This window comes from Melanotaenia boesemani, chromosome 7 (assembly GCF_017639745.1).
Source record: "Melanotaenia boesemani isolate fMelBoe1 chromosome 7, fMelBoe1.pri, whole genome shotgun sequence".
Lineage (NCBI taxonomy): Eukaryota > Metazoa > Chordata > Actinopteri > Atheriniformes > Melanotaeniidae > Melanotaenia > Melanotaenia boesemani.
The window spans coordinates 20,411,923-20,428,413 of NC_055688.1; the positions used below are offsets into that span (position 1 = coordinate 20,411,923).

The 16,491-nt window shown below is 38.6% G+C and overlaps 2 protein-coding genes across 6 annotated transcripts in view; one reads left to right on the top strand and one right to left on the bottom strand.

Moving 5' to 3' along the window:
* The window catches only part of bcorl1 (BCL6 corepressor-like 1), a 54,311-nt gene extending 52,851 nt beyond the window's left edge, over positions 1-1,460 (bottom strand). For all 4 annotated transcript variants that reach the window (XM_041990814.1, XM_041990816.1, XM_041990815.1 and 1 more), the window contains exon 1: positions 1,201-1,460. The gene's annotated coding sequence lies outside the window, so the exon portion shown is untranslated. The remainder of the gene's footprint in view (positions 1-1,200) is intronic.
* An 89-nt stretch (positions 1,461-1,549) lies between these two features.
* On the top strand, positions 1,550-15,477 carry cstf2 (cleavage stimulation factor, 3' pre-RNA, subunit 2). 2 transcript variants are annotated; one of them, XM_041990818.1, is made up of 13 exons: positions 1,550-1,668; positions 1,911-1,989; positions 2,086-2,255; positions 2,661-2,797; positions 3,564-3,683; positions 3,846-3,968; positions 5,902-6,013; positions 7,581-7,640; positions 10,697-10,796; positions 12,019-12,218; positions 14,380-14,504; positions 14,714-14,797; positions 14,995-15,477. In XM_041990818.1, exons 1-13 carry the CDS (start codon positions 1,575-1,577, stop codon positions 15,118-15,120), a joined length of 1,530 nt encoding a protein of 509 aa, XP_041846752.1. In that variant the 5' UTR covers positions 1,550-1,574; the 3' UTR covers positions 15,121-15,477. The 2 variants fall into 2 exon arrangements, with proteins under 2 accessions (XP_041846752.1, XP_041846753.1); XM_041990819.1 differs by lacking the exon at positions 7,581-7,640.
* The last annotated feature ends 1,014 nt before the right edge of the window (positions 15,478-16,491 follow it).

The following is a 16,491-nucleotide window of genomic DNA, read 5'->3' on the forward strand; positions in this document are numbered from 1 at the left end:
GGCAGCAATGAAGAAATGCTTCATACAAACACAACCAAGCAGTTTGTTTTATCAGAAAAAAACATGAGCATCTGTAAAATCTCAGATTAGCCTGACAAATAGCTTGGAAATGTAATGAAAACACCAAATCAGCTGTATAACACATGACAACACAAACTATTATTACATATTTGTCTGGGCACAGCTGAGTTGCCTCTCGATGTAATTGTCACATTCCCAGCTATATTTAGAGTGCACACCCTCTACTATTAAGATTGGTTTGGAAACTTTACTTTTTGATAAAATCAGGGCTGGCTTTGATGACCCGAGCCATTTCCCATGGTGGTCTGAGCACATCCCCTCTTCTTTCTCACTCTGTGCATTGTTGTGCCATTTTTGCAACTCAGTAACTTGAACTCATCTGTAGTTAGTGCTTTTTCCCTTCCTGCACCTTTCTGTAAGTCTCTACCACTTCTGCATGTTTCTGACCTACTGTGACAGACCTGACTGACCTGCCCAATGTCCACTGTTTGTTGTCTCTCTGTCCTTAATAAAAAAAAAAAGATGGCTGCCCTTCCTGAGTGATTTTGCTAAACATTGCTACCTCTTAAACACATGTCTTATTTCTTCTTATTGCCGAACGCTTGACAATATAAGTTTCTCCAAATTACCCAGATTATTTACTTATTTATTTTGCTGTGAACTAGCAATGTATGCATAACATTTAATTTACATTAGACTGACTTTTTATAAATTATTTTCCTGAGAATGTAGGGAAACCCAAAAGACAGAGATTCGGAGTTCCTTCTTGGTCTGAACGTTAAATTATTTGTTTCTGTGGGTCGCACCTTCCTTAACTATTAGAGAGTTGTGGGAACAGCTTTTTAATTAAATATCATTTTAATTTTTTTCTTTGTAATGTTTAAATCAAATCCTATCATTACAATTACCTGCATATTACAAATACATAGGAGCGGGAGTTTGGTGATCCAGGTCCACTGACTTGTGTTTAAATGTCACTACAAGTTCACCTAGTGAGTAAAATACTCAACTGTAATGAATTAATAAACCTGTTTTATATACAGTGTGTCTGGTCTTAATATACTCGCACTCTACAGGTGTTGACGGTAAACTAACAGCCTTCTGATATTACCAACGGCACTTTAAGTAACATTAGCTAATAAGCTATTTTAAAATGGATATGCTTCGATATTTACTCACCAAATCTCCTGTTGTAGAAAAACGTGAACTGTGGGAGTCTGTTCACTTGATTTACATTTATGTGCAGACTTGTAACCTTCCATATTTTGCTCTGGAAAAAAAGCAGTGAGGAAACAACGAACGACGTCACCGTAGCAACAGCGCCACCTGTTTTCTATTACAGTACGGTGACCGTTTCTCTGCAACACTTTCTCTGCTTTTCCAAAGTGCTGTTCATTGCTTGTTAATTAAAACCTAAATAAAATGCAAACAATGTAATTTCTGAAGACGTAAGGGGAGAGTCGAGCTATTGGTATTTGAAAATATCCCTCCCTTTCCAGAACGGATGTTATGTCCAACGATATCCTGGTGTCACATTTATTTCTGTCCCCAAAATGGCGAACGTAGCTGCTTCCGCGGCTGCTGCTGCAGCGGCCGCCGCCGCAAATAGAGACCCAGCCGTTGATCGGTCATTACGATCAGTGTTTGGTAAGCCTGTTTTCACTACTTGTCAAGAAAGGGTGGTTTCACGCGCTAGACGTATGTTAATTAGATAAACGAACAGTTAATCAGTGAAAGCTTGGTAGCATATCTTGCTAGTGTTGCTATTAGCTAGGGAACGAGGCAACAAAACCTGAGTTAAGTTACTTGGAAAACTAGGAAAACAACTCTGAATGTATTTTTATTTTTGTATTCTAACGTTGTTCATTTATCTGTAATACTTATTTCAGTGGGAAACATTCCATATGAAGCCACAGAGGAACAGCTAAAAGACATATTTTCAGAAGTCGGACTTGTTGTTAGCTTCAGGTAAGTCAAGGAGTTTCTGTGTTTTCCCTGCTCGCGTTACTCAGATTCCATCGTGTTGTTATCATGGTCACACGTGCATCTTTTCTCTCTCCTCAGATTAGTGTATGATAGGGAGACGGGAAAGCCAAAAGGATATGGATTCTGCGAATATCAAGACCAAGAGACAGCCCTTAGTGCCATGCGGAACCTGAATGGGAGAGAGTTCAGCGGTCGGGCTCTCAGAGTTGACAACGCAGCCAGTGAGAAAAACAAGGAAGAGCTCAAAAGTAGGTCGTTATTCTTAATTTATGATTGTGTTTTCTTTTTGTTTGTTTGTTTTTTAACAACTGATTGTAATTGGCGAGTTATCATAGACATAAGCAGGTCACCCACTGCTCACGCAAAAGATTGGGATGTGCTGTACAATATGTGTGCATGTTGAATTGAGTCATTTATCTAATGCAACAGACTAGACTGATATCTAACTGATGATTCTTAATTACATCTGGTTCTTGCTTATCTGTCACTATGTACTGGATGTTCTAGCTGAAGAACACACTGACCCAGATGAGTTCTGTTTAAACACTCATAGCAGAGCTAAAACAGTTCAGAATGTAACCAAGTATTACTTTTGACTGAGAGGTGTCGGTGCAAAAAAAAAAACCCCAAAACTATCTATTTATCCTGCACAGGTTTGGGAACAGGAGCCCCGATTATTGAGTCTCCTTATGGAGACAGCGTTCATCCCGAGGAGGCCCCAGAGTCCATCAGCAGAGCTGTGGCCAGTCTGCCACCTGAGCAGATGTTTGAACTGATGAAACAGATGAAGGTGGGCTGCTTTATTGCATCTGTAAAAGCGGGTCTTCAAATATTTTTCTGGCAGACAGTTTATTTTGATTAACTTATATTCATAGATATTTAACTGCTTTTACAGCTTATAGTGCATGAGGGTTAGTAAGAGGTGCATTTATAATCCAACACCTGTCCCAACTAATGCTAAGTGGGTTGTATTATCGAGTCCTTCGTATTTTAAATCCATCTCTGGGTCAGATAGATTCATGGCATTTAAATAAGTTTGTTTTCATCGCTGCTATAAATGCAGCCACATTTAAATAAAGTTGATTTTTGTCTGTAAAATGATTGTTTCAATGTTAGTTTTTTTCTTTAAATGCAGATTTTAAAATGTAAGAACAGCTACTGCCAACTTTAGGTTTTCCTCAGACAACAGATTATTTTTACTGCTGCTTTCTTATCTGGAAAACTGTAGACTTTTGGCAACAAGAGCACTAAAAGCCTGGGTTGCTTAATCACCACTTAATCATCACACTTGTATCACATGCCCGTCACACCTAAGCAAACCAGCCATTTGCTTCTTGTTTAAATTGGCATAGAGATTATGTCTGAAAATGTTTGAACTAGGCCTGAGTGTTTGGGAAAAAGGGGTACAAATATGCCCCCCAGTCTGAAAACTACATGCAGATGCTTTTCATTGTCTTACATTTACATCTGTTGTGCTGTCTCAGACACAAGTATTATTGGATATATATTTATGTACTAAATATTCTGATTTGTGAACATATGTTTTTTCTCTCCAGCTGTGTGTTCAAAACAGTCCTCAGGAGGCGAGAAACATGCTGCTGCAGAACCCTCAGCTAGCCTATGCTCTGCTGCAGGCTCAGGTGGTCATGCGGATTGTTGACCCTGAGATAGCCTTGGTAAGAAGAAGAGCTTAGTGAAATCTTCTGATGATTATCTGATGTAAAGTGAAAAGAATAAGATGGCTTTGACCAAAACATTTGTCAATGGACATAAGTGGAATCTTGTGCTTCAAAATTTCACTTTTAATTGCCATTTTCTTGTTTTAACTATGTGTGCAGAAAATGCTTCACCGTCAAACTACAGTCCAGCCTTTGATTCCAAGTGGGCAGAGTGGAGGAGCACCGCCAGGCAATCCTCCTCCCGCACAGCCCAGCACGCCGGTGTCTCAGCCTCAGCCTGTGGTAAGTAGAGCAGGTTTATATGCTTAAACAATGAGCATGTTTAAATGATACTTGAAATAAATTAATTATTTTGGTAGCTCTGCCAACACCAGACTTTTGAAATGCAGTTAATAGAACTAAAATATACAAAATCAAGGCTCCCAAAGCTGGACTGCCTCATACCAGATAATGTGGTGATAGTGTGGCTGGGATTAAAAACAGTTCTACATGTATATGCTGAACCAAACTCGAATAGGTCTAGGCATCCAGCCAAATTACTAATAAAGCTTGATGTCATTCACATATTATTCTCCTGCTTTTGTCAGACAGCTAAATGGTTCAGGAAGTATGACTAAAAAAGCAGCTTATTAAGACTCTGTGTTAGCTTGCAGTCACATAAAACATTTCCAGACTATCACTCTGCTTTTTAAGCTAATCCTGGTTGTATTGTCGTCAGAATCACAGAAATTAAAGACAGCATCTGTGCAGTGAATTCAGCTATACTTGGATGTACGGTGGTCTCCCACAGAAAAAGTTAAAAGTGGCAGGGTTTTTTTGAGCATTCTCCAACACAGTTGTCAGCATTGTGGCAACCAATTTCTTTACTCTGCACGTCCACTGGGACAAGGACAGTGGTTTAGTTAAGTGGACTGATCGAACTTTAATGGTCCCTCAGCTCCACTGAACGTGAAAAAAGATACTGAACGTGCTGTTGCAAAACCGGATTGATGTCATTTCATATATACAGACCAGTCCTGAAATGTGCTTAACAGTACAGTAAGTAGACCCAATAAAACCAGCTCTGACCATGCTGCACATAGTGGCAATCTGGTGGTAGAAGTACACTTAAATTTGCTGTTGACACAGTGTCCAACATGTTATTTATCTAATTGAAATATTAGCAATTACTAATCATGTTTCTTCAAAAGCAGATATGTAGCCTAGTTGGTTTCAAAACTTCCAACAACAGCTGTAACTTCTGATCAAGTGCCACTTTCCAGATCCTGGTAGAATTGGCTGAGATTCGGGTCCTGTGTTGCAGAGTTAAACTCACAAGTGGTTTTTTGATAAGGCCTTTCCTAACGATCACGAGGCTAACTTGGATGTGTTTTTTCTCTGGGTTCAAAATACCCTCATTTCCCCAGAATAATTCAACATCAAGCTGAAATCAAACAGATCTGCATCTGCAGTAATTCTGGCAATGTGTGTGCAAGTCAAAGCAGGCCACTTTTATTTATGCAGTAAATTTAAAACAAACCACGGTTAAATAAAGAACTTTACTGAATGAAAATATAGCACCCAAAGATGAAAGTTTTTTTTTTTTTTTTTTTTTTTTTTTTGCTAATTACACCTTTTTTGACAGTACATTGTTTTAGAGGATTGTTAAATATTATTTATCTCCTCTTATTGCACTTTTTAATTGCACTTCAATTTTTTTTCTTTTGTGTTACTACATGCATGAAATGTTAATTTGAATAAATGAGCAAGGTGAACTAAACAGTGATGTCTGATCAGCTATAAACTCTGCACCAATTTCTCCTGACTCCTAAAGAGGTGGGTTTTTTTTTGTTACCATATATGGTTGAATGAGGGCGTTCCTGAGTGCAAATGACCATGAACGGGTGAGCATGTGCTTGTAGAACATGTGGGGTTAATGAAGAACTCTGCTGTTCATACTTGCGTACATCCCAAATGTTATTCGTAGAATGAAATTTAGAATATCTATTCATGGACCACCTGCCTGCCCACCCGCTGATAATAAGGTTTATTCTTTTTCTCTCCAATCATTATATGACTTTCTATTAGTATTCGATTAGTTTTGTATGCCCAAAAGTCAAAACATGAAATAGTACATCATAATTTGTTTGAAAATCCCTGAAGAAGGACAGTAAATTTTGTTAAGTTATTTATTTTGTGTTTTATGATAATAATGATCACTGTGTCATCTGATCAGCCTGGCATGCATGTCAATGGAGCACCTCAGATGATGCAGCCGCCCAACATGGGTGTTGTGCCAGGTGCAGTACCTGTACCAGGACCTGGACAAGGACCTGTCGGACCTCCAGGTAGGCATCACACGACATGTTGTCTTAAATATTTAATTTAAAAAAAAGGTAGCACAATGATTTGCATATTATTGTGCAGTTTTGGTTGTTTTCCAGAGCATTATTTCAAATGCGTACTGCATTTCTACATTTAGTGGCCATTTGATAAACATTTAGACTTTTTCTTTAGTGGATTCAGAAAGTATTCAGACCTTTCTGTTTTTTAAATGGATGAAATTGCCTTTTTAAAAAAGTTACACTGTAATTACAACATGAATATGTTTTCAAAACACTTTGAATTGTTACAGATTAAAAAATTCTCTTAAAGCTAAAATGACATTTTGCTCACATTGCAGATGCATCTCGCTTGTTTTTGTGGTGGCAAATCTAGGGGACTAGTCATAGTTTATAAGGCTCACTGGTGTCCATAAGGTCATGATCAGATTTGCTAGATTCTAATCACATCTGGAAGTGGTTTGAAAGATGTGATGGATAGAGTGAGGGCACCCCAGCTGCTCAAAACCTGTTTCAAAGTGTCCTCTGTGACAAATAGAAAATATAAAATCCAGAGCGACAGCAATACTGAACATGATCTTTTAGAGCACCATGAAGGACATCAGATTGTGGACGGATGCAGATATGCTTCTTTTTCAGTTTTGTAGAAAATGTTCTGTGTGAGAAAATCTGAAAGGAGCCCACCATTATAATACATGTTTTCATAGCGGGCCTTACAGGCGGATTGATGAACAATGTGGAAAGATTTGTGAAACACATCTGATGTGCTGCAGTATGAATGTAGCTAAAGATCTCACAGTTCACACAGCATTTTAAAGATAAAAATCTCACTCAAGATGTTTGACAAACTCTTTGTAGACATCTTAGATAGAATTTGCTGCAGGCACACATCACTGTACATTTTTTAAGCTTTGAGTTGTCCTAGAAAGGTCCAGCTTCAGTATATGTAAAATTGAAGAAGTTTTGAACCACCTAGATTCTTTCTAGAATGGGTTGTCTTCCCAAACTAGTGAAAACTGATTTTGATCATTTTCCAGGTCTGAAAGGTCTATGGGGGGAAAAAAAAGTTGTTTTTCAGACAAACAAACAAACCAAAAAGTCTGTTGGGAAGTCTCAACATTTAAGTCTAAATAAGAAGTTTTAAATGAAAATGAGTTATTTTGTGTTTTATTAAACTACAGACTCCCTTTCTCTATTCTGAGTTGTTTAAATGCATTTCTAATGCAAACAATTACATCTAAACAACAGTAAAATGTTTAAATCTTGAAGAAGTCTGAATGCTTTCTGAACTCTTTCCATGTGTCATGGCTGACAGGGATCACTAGATGTCACCAGAACTGTGTAGTTAGCAGAGACCTTGCATGAGGAATGTCAGGTTGACTGTTGATAGTCGCACAGCAACATTCTGTATATTGTTATATTGTTATATGTTTTGGGGGTTCTAGTACTATTTATACCCCCCTAAGCCCTGTGTGTCCTTGTTTGTGCATGCAGTGACTTCATTAGTGCCACAAAGCTGCTTTGTTTTCTTGAGTCTTGTGTCTCCTGTTCTTTCACTTTAATGCTGGCTCAGGGAACCTTCAGCATTCTCCCACAGGATCGTCTGGTCAAGCTGCTATCGAGCGGCCTCAAGGTATCACTGTACTCCCCTCAGTCTAGTTCTCCAGTCAGCTCATTGCACCATTGAGGAGTGGGTACTGTCCAAATGTACTGCACACATTGGATTAAGTGTCAATTCTCCCACTGTTTGCCTTCAATCTTAGTTTTTTATTCAGCCTGTTTTTGTGAGAAATGTGATTTCAGTTCAATATTGTAACTTTAGCAGAATGACGTGGATGATGCTGCATACTTACCACTACAGGCCAGAAACCAGAGCATTCTTCTCATAATTACTTTTAGTTACAATCTGAATCTGAACAAATGGCATCAAAAAAGTGTTAAAAGGTTTCCAAATGATTGAAATGCAAACTTTTATATATGCTAAATGTATGCACAAAACCTATTTTGCACTTGGAGAAGGATTTGTCACAAATGCACTTGAATCCATCCTGAGAAGACAATGTCTCATCAGTTCAACACACCAACCGGTTTGTGACCTGTTTTACACGTACAGGCGTCGTTGGCACAATGTTTTAAACAGCTTGCCAAAGTCTGGTTGGTAGATAAAGGCTAAAGCTCGTCTTAAAAAACAAAACTACCCAGCTGAGTGTCATTAAACTTGAAAAAAAGTGGAGCCATTAGCATTTCTTGCTGCAAATTGCTCTCTTTATAATTAAGAGCTAAGATTTTATTAAAGGATACCAACTGTCATTCTGTGTATGAAATCTTCATGAAGCATTAAATCTTCCAGTTAGTTTGCAAAGCTTCCCTTGTACATCTTTGCAAAGTTGGGATTAGATGCAATTTCAGACTAGTCGCAGACTAGGGACGGGCAATTAATTGAAAGTGAATCAAAACCGACATTTAGAACTAATAATCCTGCTCATGTCAACTATTTAAATTCTCTTAAATATATTTTATAAATATTTATTAAATAACCATATATAGTTAAACTGTGTATGCCTCTTTTCCCTAATTATAAAATCAGTATCTGCTCTTCTATTATGAAAATATTTGCAACAAATGCTGTCAGTTAGTTATGAGGGCTAAAACATTAAACACGAAAATAATTGCGAATGAATTGCAATCAAGGTAACAAGTTCAGTTAATTGTGATACTGATTATCGCTGACCATAGAAGATGTTCTGCTTAACACTCGGTGGCATCTTGCACGTTGAGGCCACATCTTCTGTTTTTAGCTGCGGTGCTGTTGCCATGGCGTTGTGGAAAATTTGGGTCAGCAAGTCTGGGGAAATGGAGGTTCTCCTCCATAACTGTGTGTGCTTATAGACATAGTTTCTTCTACACAAAGTCAAACAAGACCTTTTGTTTAGCATGTAGATCAAATGAGATGTCATTCTGAAATTATATTTGATCATGTGTTGAGGACTTTTACACAACTCCCACTTCTTTAATTGAGTAGAAACGAACATGAAGACATTCAGTAAAAGCTGGGATGCTCAAAGGTTAAAGATGAAGTACTATGCACAGGTCTTGAGCCAACAATAATTTATTTACATTTTGAGTCCAAAGAGCCAGGATTTTTTACTTTTTAAAGATGGCCTTGAGCCATAATTCTCAGGACTTTCTGAAAATCCTTCAAAGCTTTTCTTCAGGCTGCTTTTCTCCCCCTAAATTTCTGTTCAGTCCCTGTACCTAAACATTGGCACTTTCTTTTTGCCTCATCCCAATATGCAATATGTATATGCTGTTTTGAAATCTCCTCTAAAACACTGTGTAAATATTGAATTCATCATTATCATGCATAAAAAGACACCAGTAGGATTTAAGCAAGCTCAGCAAAATAGATCTTTATTGTGATTTTTCACGTTCAACAAACTTTTTATTTTGAACCAGGGAGCTGCTCTCAAAACATTAAATAAAACCCAGTGTTTTCCTGACCATTATATCATATATATATATGTTCTCAACCCTTCTCCAACACACCTGAATCAAATGACTGGCTTGTTACCAGGCCACTGCAAAGCTGATTGACATGCAGATGACATCTGATGGGAAACACGCACAGCTGAACAATCAGTCTCCTTGTCATTGTTGTGATTTCTGGGATAATATATATCCGATATATATCACCCAACCCTAACTGAAACTTATCAATTATGGTCTTTACAGCAACGCCACATAAGTTTCTTACCTTAAAACCGTGTTCTGACTTGTTCTGATCGCACCCCAACATCCATTATTCACATTCATGGGCCCATCGTTGCCCTGCAGCATCCTGTGGCTGAGAAGCTGCACTTAACTTTGTGTTCCAAACCGGAGCATCACCTGACAACTGTGTTTGGCTTTATGACAAAATGCCACACACCAGCAACTGGATATGAACAAAATGGCCGTTTTGGACATGCACCATGGCTGATTTAGCAAAGAAACCCACAAAGACATTATTGGAGGAAGTGGGGAAAAGAAATAAAGTTACAGAGTAAGAAATAAGACAAGGGTGAACACCAGACACAAATTACAGAAGAGAGTGGATGCCGAATTAGCCTTCATTTGGAGGGACAAAAGTAAGAAAATCTGCCAAAGTTCAGTATTGCTGCTCTAAGAAACTGGAGAAAAGGTTGAGGTTTGCTAAACGACACCGTGAACAGACTGGCAACAAGTCCTATGGAGTGTTTCAATAAACTGATGTCACAGTACTAAATGTAAGATTTGATGTGACGACAGAGAGGAGGCGCCAGTCCATAATGATAGAAAACTGCTGCCTCCTTTGTGTGACATTCTCATGGCCAAATAACATCTCATAAGTCTGATTTCTGTGTTTGCTAAAGTAGATTTGTGTTTTACATGCAGGTTTTTCTGTGTGTGTGTGTGTCTGTGTGTCCGTGTATTCACATCTTCATGTCTCTGTACGTTGTTCTGTTGTGATGTGTTTTATCAGTCCCCAAAACAAATCTGTTTGTGGATATATTAAACCTGAGCAAACACCCACCTTTTAAAATGCGCGTCAGTTGGGAATTTCAGCCCATTCAGAGTTGCCTCCTGGTGTTGACAGAATATTCATGTGTTTTCTTGCTTGTGAATGTTTGCTCTGATTGTTTAGCTGAACATGTAATTTTCTCATTGCAGGACCAGGTGGTATTCCCCCAAGAGGGCTGCTGGGGGATGGTCCCAATGACCCGAGAGGAGGAACTCTGCTGTCTGTTACTGGAGAGGTCATAGACCCCAAGTAAGACATTAACCTGTGTCAGTGTATTATTAACAGATGTGGCTTTTAGGATTGTCTCCCTAAGCCAGGGGTGGCCAACGTCGGTCCTCGAGAGCCACAATCCTGCAGGTTTTCCAAATTTCCCTTCTGCAACACACCTGACTTAAACTAATGAGTCATTGTGCAGATCCTTATAGGCTGTTGGATCCATTTAATTTGAGTCAGGTGTGCTGGAGCAGGGAAATTTGGAAAACCTGCAGGATTGTGGCTCTCGAGGACCGTCGTTGGCCACCCCTGCCCTAAGCCGTTACTCCTTTCATCCTCAATACTTCAGTCTGGATGATGTGGTGGAACTAGTGATTAATGTGGTGATCCATGTATGGATCACCACATTAATCAATGAGATACGTACAAGGTTCTTTTTTTTTATTTATTTATTTATTTTTATTTTTTAACTAAATGTAGTTATGGTGGATATAAGTTTTTGAGGCAAGACAGCAAAGGAAAGACATTTTATGACTGTATTTTACAAACGCGAAGCATAAATTGGACTTTCGTTTGCCTCTGGTTTGGTAAATCTTGGTAACAGCTAGATGAAATTTAGAGTTTGAGGATCTATGAGATGTGTGCTTTCAGTAGAGGTGTCATTTGTCCTTGTTCATGTCATCAGGTGGACGCACCGGTAGTTGCAGACAAATTCAGACAGTTTTAAAAACTGTTTACCATTGTGTTTACTTCAGACCTGCCGTGTTTATTCTCTTGATCGCATGAGTGCTCCTAGTGTTCAAATCCATATTGCAACTCGTGCACGTGACAAGTTAGCGAGCGTAAATGTGAGCGGCCTACGTGCCAAATGAATGCTAGGAACGCATGGCCATGACACATACAAGGACACATCCTTGTAACCCTAACAGCAAGTTTATCCAGCTCTAAAAAAAATAAATGATCAGCTGTATTTGTTTTAGATTATGAATGTATTTTTCCATTAATTAATAAATACATAAAAGGCATCCTGTTTGACCACTTGAACAAAGATCACCAGTCAGAAACGCTTTCTCTGCTGTGGCAGAAGTCATGAACTTGCTACTCTTCCATGAGCAGTTAAAGCTGCTTAAAGAGAAGTACTTATTGGATGCAAATGTCGTAAAAACCTAAAGAATTTTTAGCTTGTTCCATCACTTTATAACAAAAAATCTGCATTTTCCATATTAGTCTCAGAAATATTCTGTTTGTTTGCATTAAGCCGGGCCTACATGGGAGCTCCACCACCTCACCAAGCCCCACCTGTACACATGCCACAGATGGGAGGTGGCCCGCCTCCAGATATGAGAGGGCCTCCGATGGACATGAGAGGCCCAACTATGACTGAACCAAGAACCATGATGGTTGACCCACGAGGGCCCCCAATGATGGAACCACGGGGACCGCCAATGGAAACCAGAGGTAGCTGTTCCAGTAAAGATTCATAGTGTAAGATCAGGAAGTTATATTAGTCTCAGATACGCCATCGGGCCCCTGCAAGCTAGACTTGTTTTAAAACCAGGGGATTGTAGCTCTGAGCCAAAAACCTTTTATGTATTTCAGTTGTGGAGTTGCTGATTCTGATGTATTACCCTAATTTTTTAGTTAATTTAACTTTATTTCTGTTATTAAGACAAGAAAAGCTCATTGAGATACAAGATCTTTGTATCCTGCTCAAGATGGCAAACTAAAACATTGCCTCACTAAAACGTCCATTTCAAACATTTTTAAAATTAAAATAACTAAAAATAAAATACAGAACCATCACAACCAAATCTAGCAAAATTCTCTACCTGTCCTAAAACTATATAAAGGACCCTAGGAGCTTTTAAAATAATTCTGTTAGCAGATTTATTATCTTACTGGGCGGTGTGATATGATAGAGAGCTAGAAATGTAGGTTAGTAATTTATCTAGTGATGTCTTTGCAATAAACAGCAACGTGTTTATTTGCCGCTTTTGGTTTAGAGAAAACCCTCCTAGAGACACGTACAGGGGGAAATGGTGAATGTTTGACTCTACTTTGATTACAAAAACGAAATACAGATTGAAATCCCAAATCTGCCTTTTTTTTTCTTTTTTTTTAAGTAAGAATGAGATGCAAGCACATTGATTGCATCATCATAATCTAGCTCAGAAATAATAATTTTGTGGGTTTTTCTTTCTGGCCACAAAGACAAAAATTTTTTAAACAAAACACACTTTAGCACAAAACTTTTAAACAGCTAATTAACATTTACATTAAGAGGTGAGACTTTCAATTTACCATCTAGTTTCAAACTACAACAATCAGCTGGTTTAAGGCAAGAATTAGTGAAGATCACATATTTTGGGGGGTTTAAAACCAGTTTTAGTCCTAACAGTGACTGAAATACAGTTTCCTGCAAGAGGTCTGCAGCTTGACTCAAAGGTGGTGCCACTATATAAATGATTGTGTCATCAGTATAGAAATTTAGGTCGGTTTGATTTAATTCCCGTCTTAACATTACTGAAAACAGAAAATAAAGTGAGGGCTAAAATAGATTATTGAGGAACACTTCTGGCTGCTGTGAAGGAGGCTTGTGCAAAGTTTTCTACAGTAACGCAGTTTTCTCAGAAATATATTTAATTAATTGAGTCATTTTGCTGTTGGATGATTCCGTTTTTAACACAGGAAGATAAGTCCTATTTTGAATCTCTTAATTTCATAATATGCTTTTCGTTGTCAATTTTATATATCCAGTCTTTTTTTATTGTGTTATTGCGATTTTGTAATTTGTAGATGTGATATCTCCACAGCAGAAGACAGGGATGCAAATAAATCATGCTCCTAAAAGGAGACAACTGTTGTCAAACGAAAGAAACTGATGTGGAAATGTAACATGTTAATTCCATCCAGCTGTTTTTCAAAGTACTATTGAATACTAATCACAAAGTACTCAGTCAACCCAAATAATAGTAAACGACGGTTTAATACTATTAAAAAGCAGATCTTTTCAGACAGATAGATGTTAACGTGTCCCACAGCAAACTTACCACAACACCAGTATAAGGAAAAGCTGCACACAAATCATAATAAAGATGTCAGCTCAGTAGCTCAAAATAGATCCACATGGCAGTTAATCGCACATCCGTCAAGGATATGAGTAAACCAGCTACTGCTAATTAAGGTTAAGTTTTGTTGCTCCACATTCAGACTTCCAGTTGAATACTTGCCAAGCTAAAAAAAAAAACTGGTGGCAAAACGTCTCACTGACAAAATCTGAATCTGGTGGCAGAGTTCAGATCAAGCCCACAAAGTGACTGTGGAGACACCATTGCTCTTGGCACATAGCCGCTTGCCTGCATTATGTCCAGCAACAGCAGGTATGGTGCACATTCAGATCTGTAACAGGTCACTTTCAGCCCATGGTGGCAGACAAACTCAGCGACAGTAAACTGTATTCATCCTACCTGAAGTTTTTTAATGAAATGAGAACACTCATATTTTTAATATTTTAGACCACATGTAATATTTTATTATACTGTTGTTTTTGTCTTCATGGCCATAACCCTTCAAGGATTCACTCAGTCTTTGGTGAGCTGTTATTGATTTCTTTCCACAGGCCGTGACCCGAGGGCGATGGATGCTCGCGGCCCAGTGACAGGTCAAAGGGTTCCCATGGCAACAGCGATGCAAGGCCCTGTGCCTCATGGCATGGGTTCAAACGCTACTCCACCTGCAAGACCGGTAACAGCTTCTCGTCTTTAGTTGTTTTGGTTTTTATTGTCCTGCAGTTTTTCTTTTCCCCCCTTAACATCAAGGTTTTCAACTTTTCACACAAAAAGAAAAATGTGTCCATTTGGCTAGATTTGGTGAAAGCATATACTGTTACACATTGTACACACTGCTCAAATAGGCTTATTTTCCGTAGGAGCTCAATGTGTTTTCTTGTGCAGGGTCCTGGTATTTCTGGTGTTCCCCCATCAGGAGGAGGCTTCAGTCCAGGGCAGAGTCAGGTCTCCACACAAGACCAGGAGAAGGTGGGTTTCAGTTTATCTGTCATGAACAAGGTTTTCACTGTGTGGTTATTTAATCAGCTTGGCTGTATCAGGTTAAGTTTTGGCAACTTTTTTCCTTCTTATCAGATATTCTGATTCTCCTGGCTACGACCAGTTTGATGCACCAGTTTCTTCCTCTTTTTATTATCATTTATCATTCTCTCTGTCCATCTTTTTAGGCCGCATTGATCATGCAGGTCCTGCAACTGACCCCAGAACAGATCGCCATGTTGCCCCCCGAGCAGCGACAAAGCATCCTCATACTCAAAGAACAGATTCAGAAGACAGCCAGCGGTGCACCGTGATGAAATGTAGGGGGAGAGCAGATGTGGAGTCTCTGTTCACAGCATTGTTTTGTAGTGATGGAGCAACTTTTCTATTCCTGGCATTGTTGTGCTTCCCCTGCCTGACCCACCTTCCAGCTGCTTGAATGGGCTTGAGGAAGTCTCATCTTTACTCGATTTGTTGTAGGTTTTTGGATTTATTTTTGTCTTGTTTTGTATGAAAGTTTGTTGTTAAGCCAAGTGAGTAAAGTAAGTGAGCCTTTTAAGAAGGAAGGTAACAGTATGTACTAAACAAATTCTCAAGCACGAATGTCATGATGTTTAATCTTTTTCATGTTCTAGCTCTGGAAATTTTGTCAATAAAACAAAGGAACACAATGACTGCTTTCATTTAGTTTTTCTTTTTATTCAAAATAGTTCAGACTTGTGAACAAGAAAAGATTCTAAAGACACCACATAATAATCTTTCCCATAAGCTGCTTCATTGACTCTCCTGGCTAACATATGTTCTCTTGTTTATAATAAGGAAACACTGGAGAACACAGCAATAAGGAAAGAGGAAATGTTATTTCCTCTTCTTTCCAAGAAACCAGTTTACTTAATATGTAAGTCTTACAAGACTTAATTCACTTGTTTCCTGTAATACATTTACATTATTTACAGTATTCATTACAGACAAATCTGACTTCAGTGGAAAATATAAGAAAAGCTTAAAACTGCTGGTGAATAATTTGTCAATTGATTTTTGATGATATTGTGATAAATCTGAAAGACAACCACTCATTTATTAATTGTGGCCAGAGCTGCTTTCATGGGACAGTGTTATTTTAAGGTCAACCTCTTTGAGTGAATAAAATTGTAAAACACATCAAAGGACCTTATTGCCTTCTTCTGTGCTCGGTCAACGTGAACCTCACTCCAGGGGTCCAGCACCAGAGGACGAGCGACACCTTTCCCAGAGGGGATGGGGTATATAACCATGTGTCCTGAACTAGGAGCCAGTTCCAGCATTGTCAGCTGGTCTGTGTTGTGAACCCCTGCAATTGCAGTAAACAGCTGTGTCTTCTCCCCAATCTGAGTGTCTGTCGTTCATTGAGAAATTTTTCTAACAGTAATTAAGTAATTAAGTGTCCACTTGCATTTTTTTCTAAATACAAGTACACAAATGTCATTTTCCACATGGTGTCAACACCTCATGTTTAACACACCTTGTGTCTCTAACAGTAAAAGCAAACAACCTTCACCTGTATTGAAGACTAAAATTAAAAAAAAAATGTATAAAAATAGAAGCACAGACCTCCGCCAAGCCATGTAGTCAATCACCTGAGAAAAAGGCCCAACAGTCCACCCAGTACCCCCTACATTTTGAAACCTCTCAATCACCAGATCCAG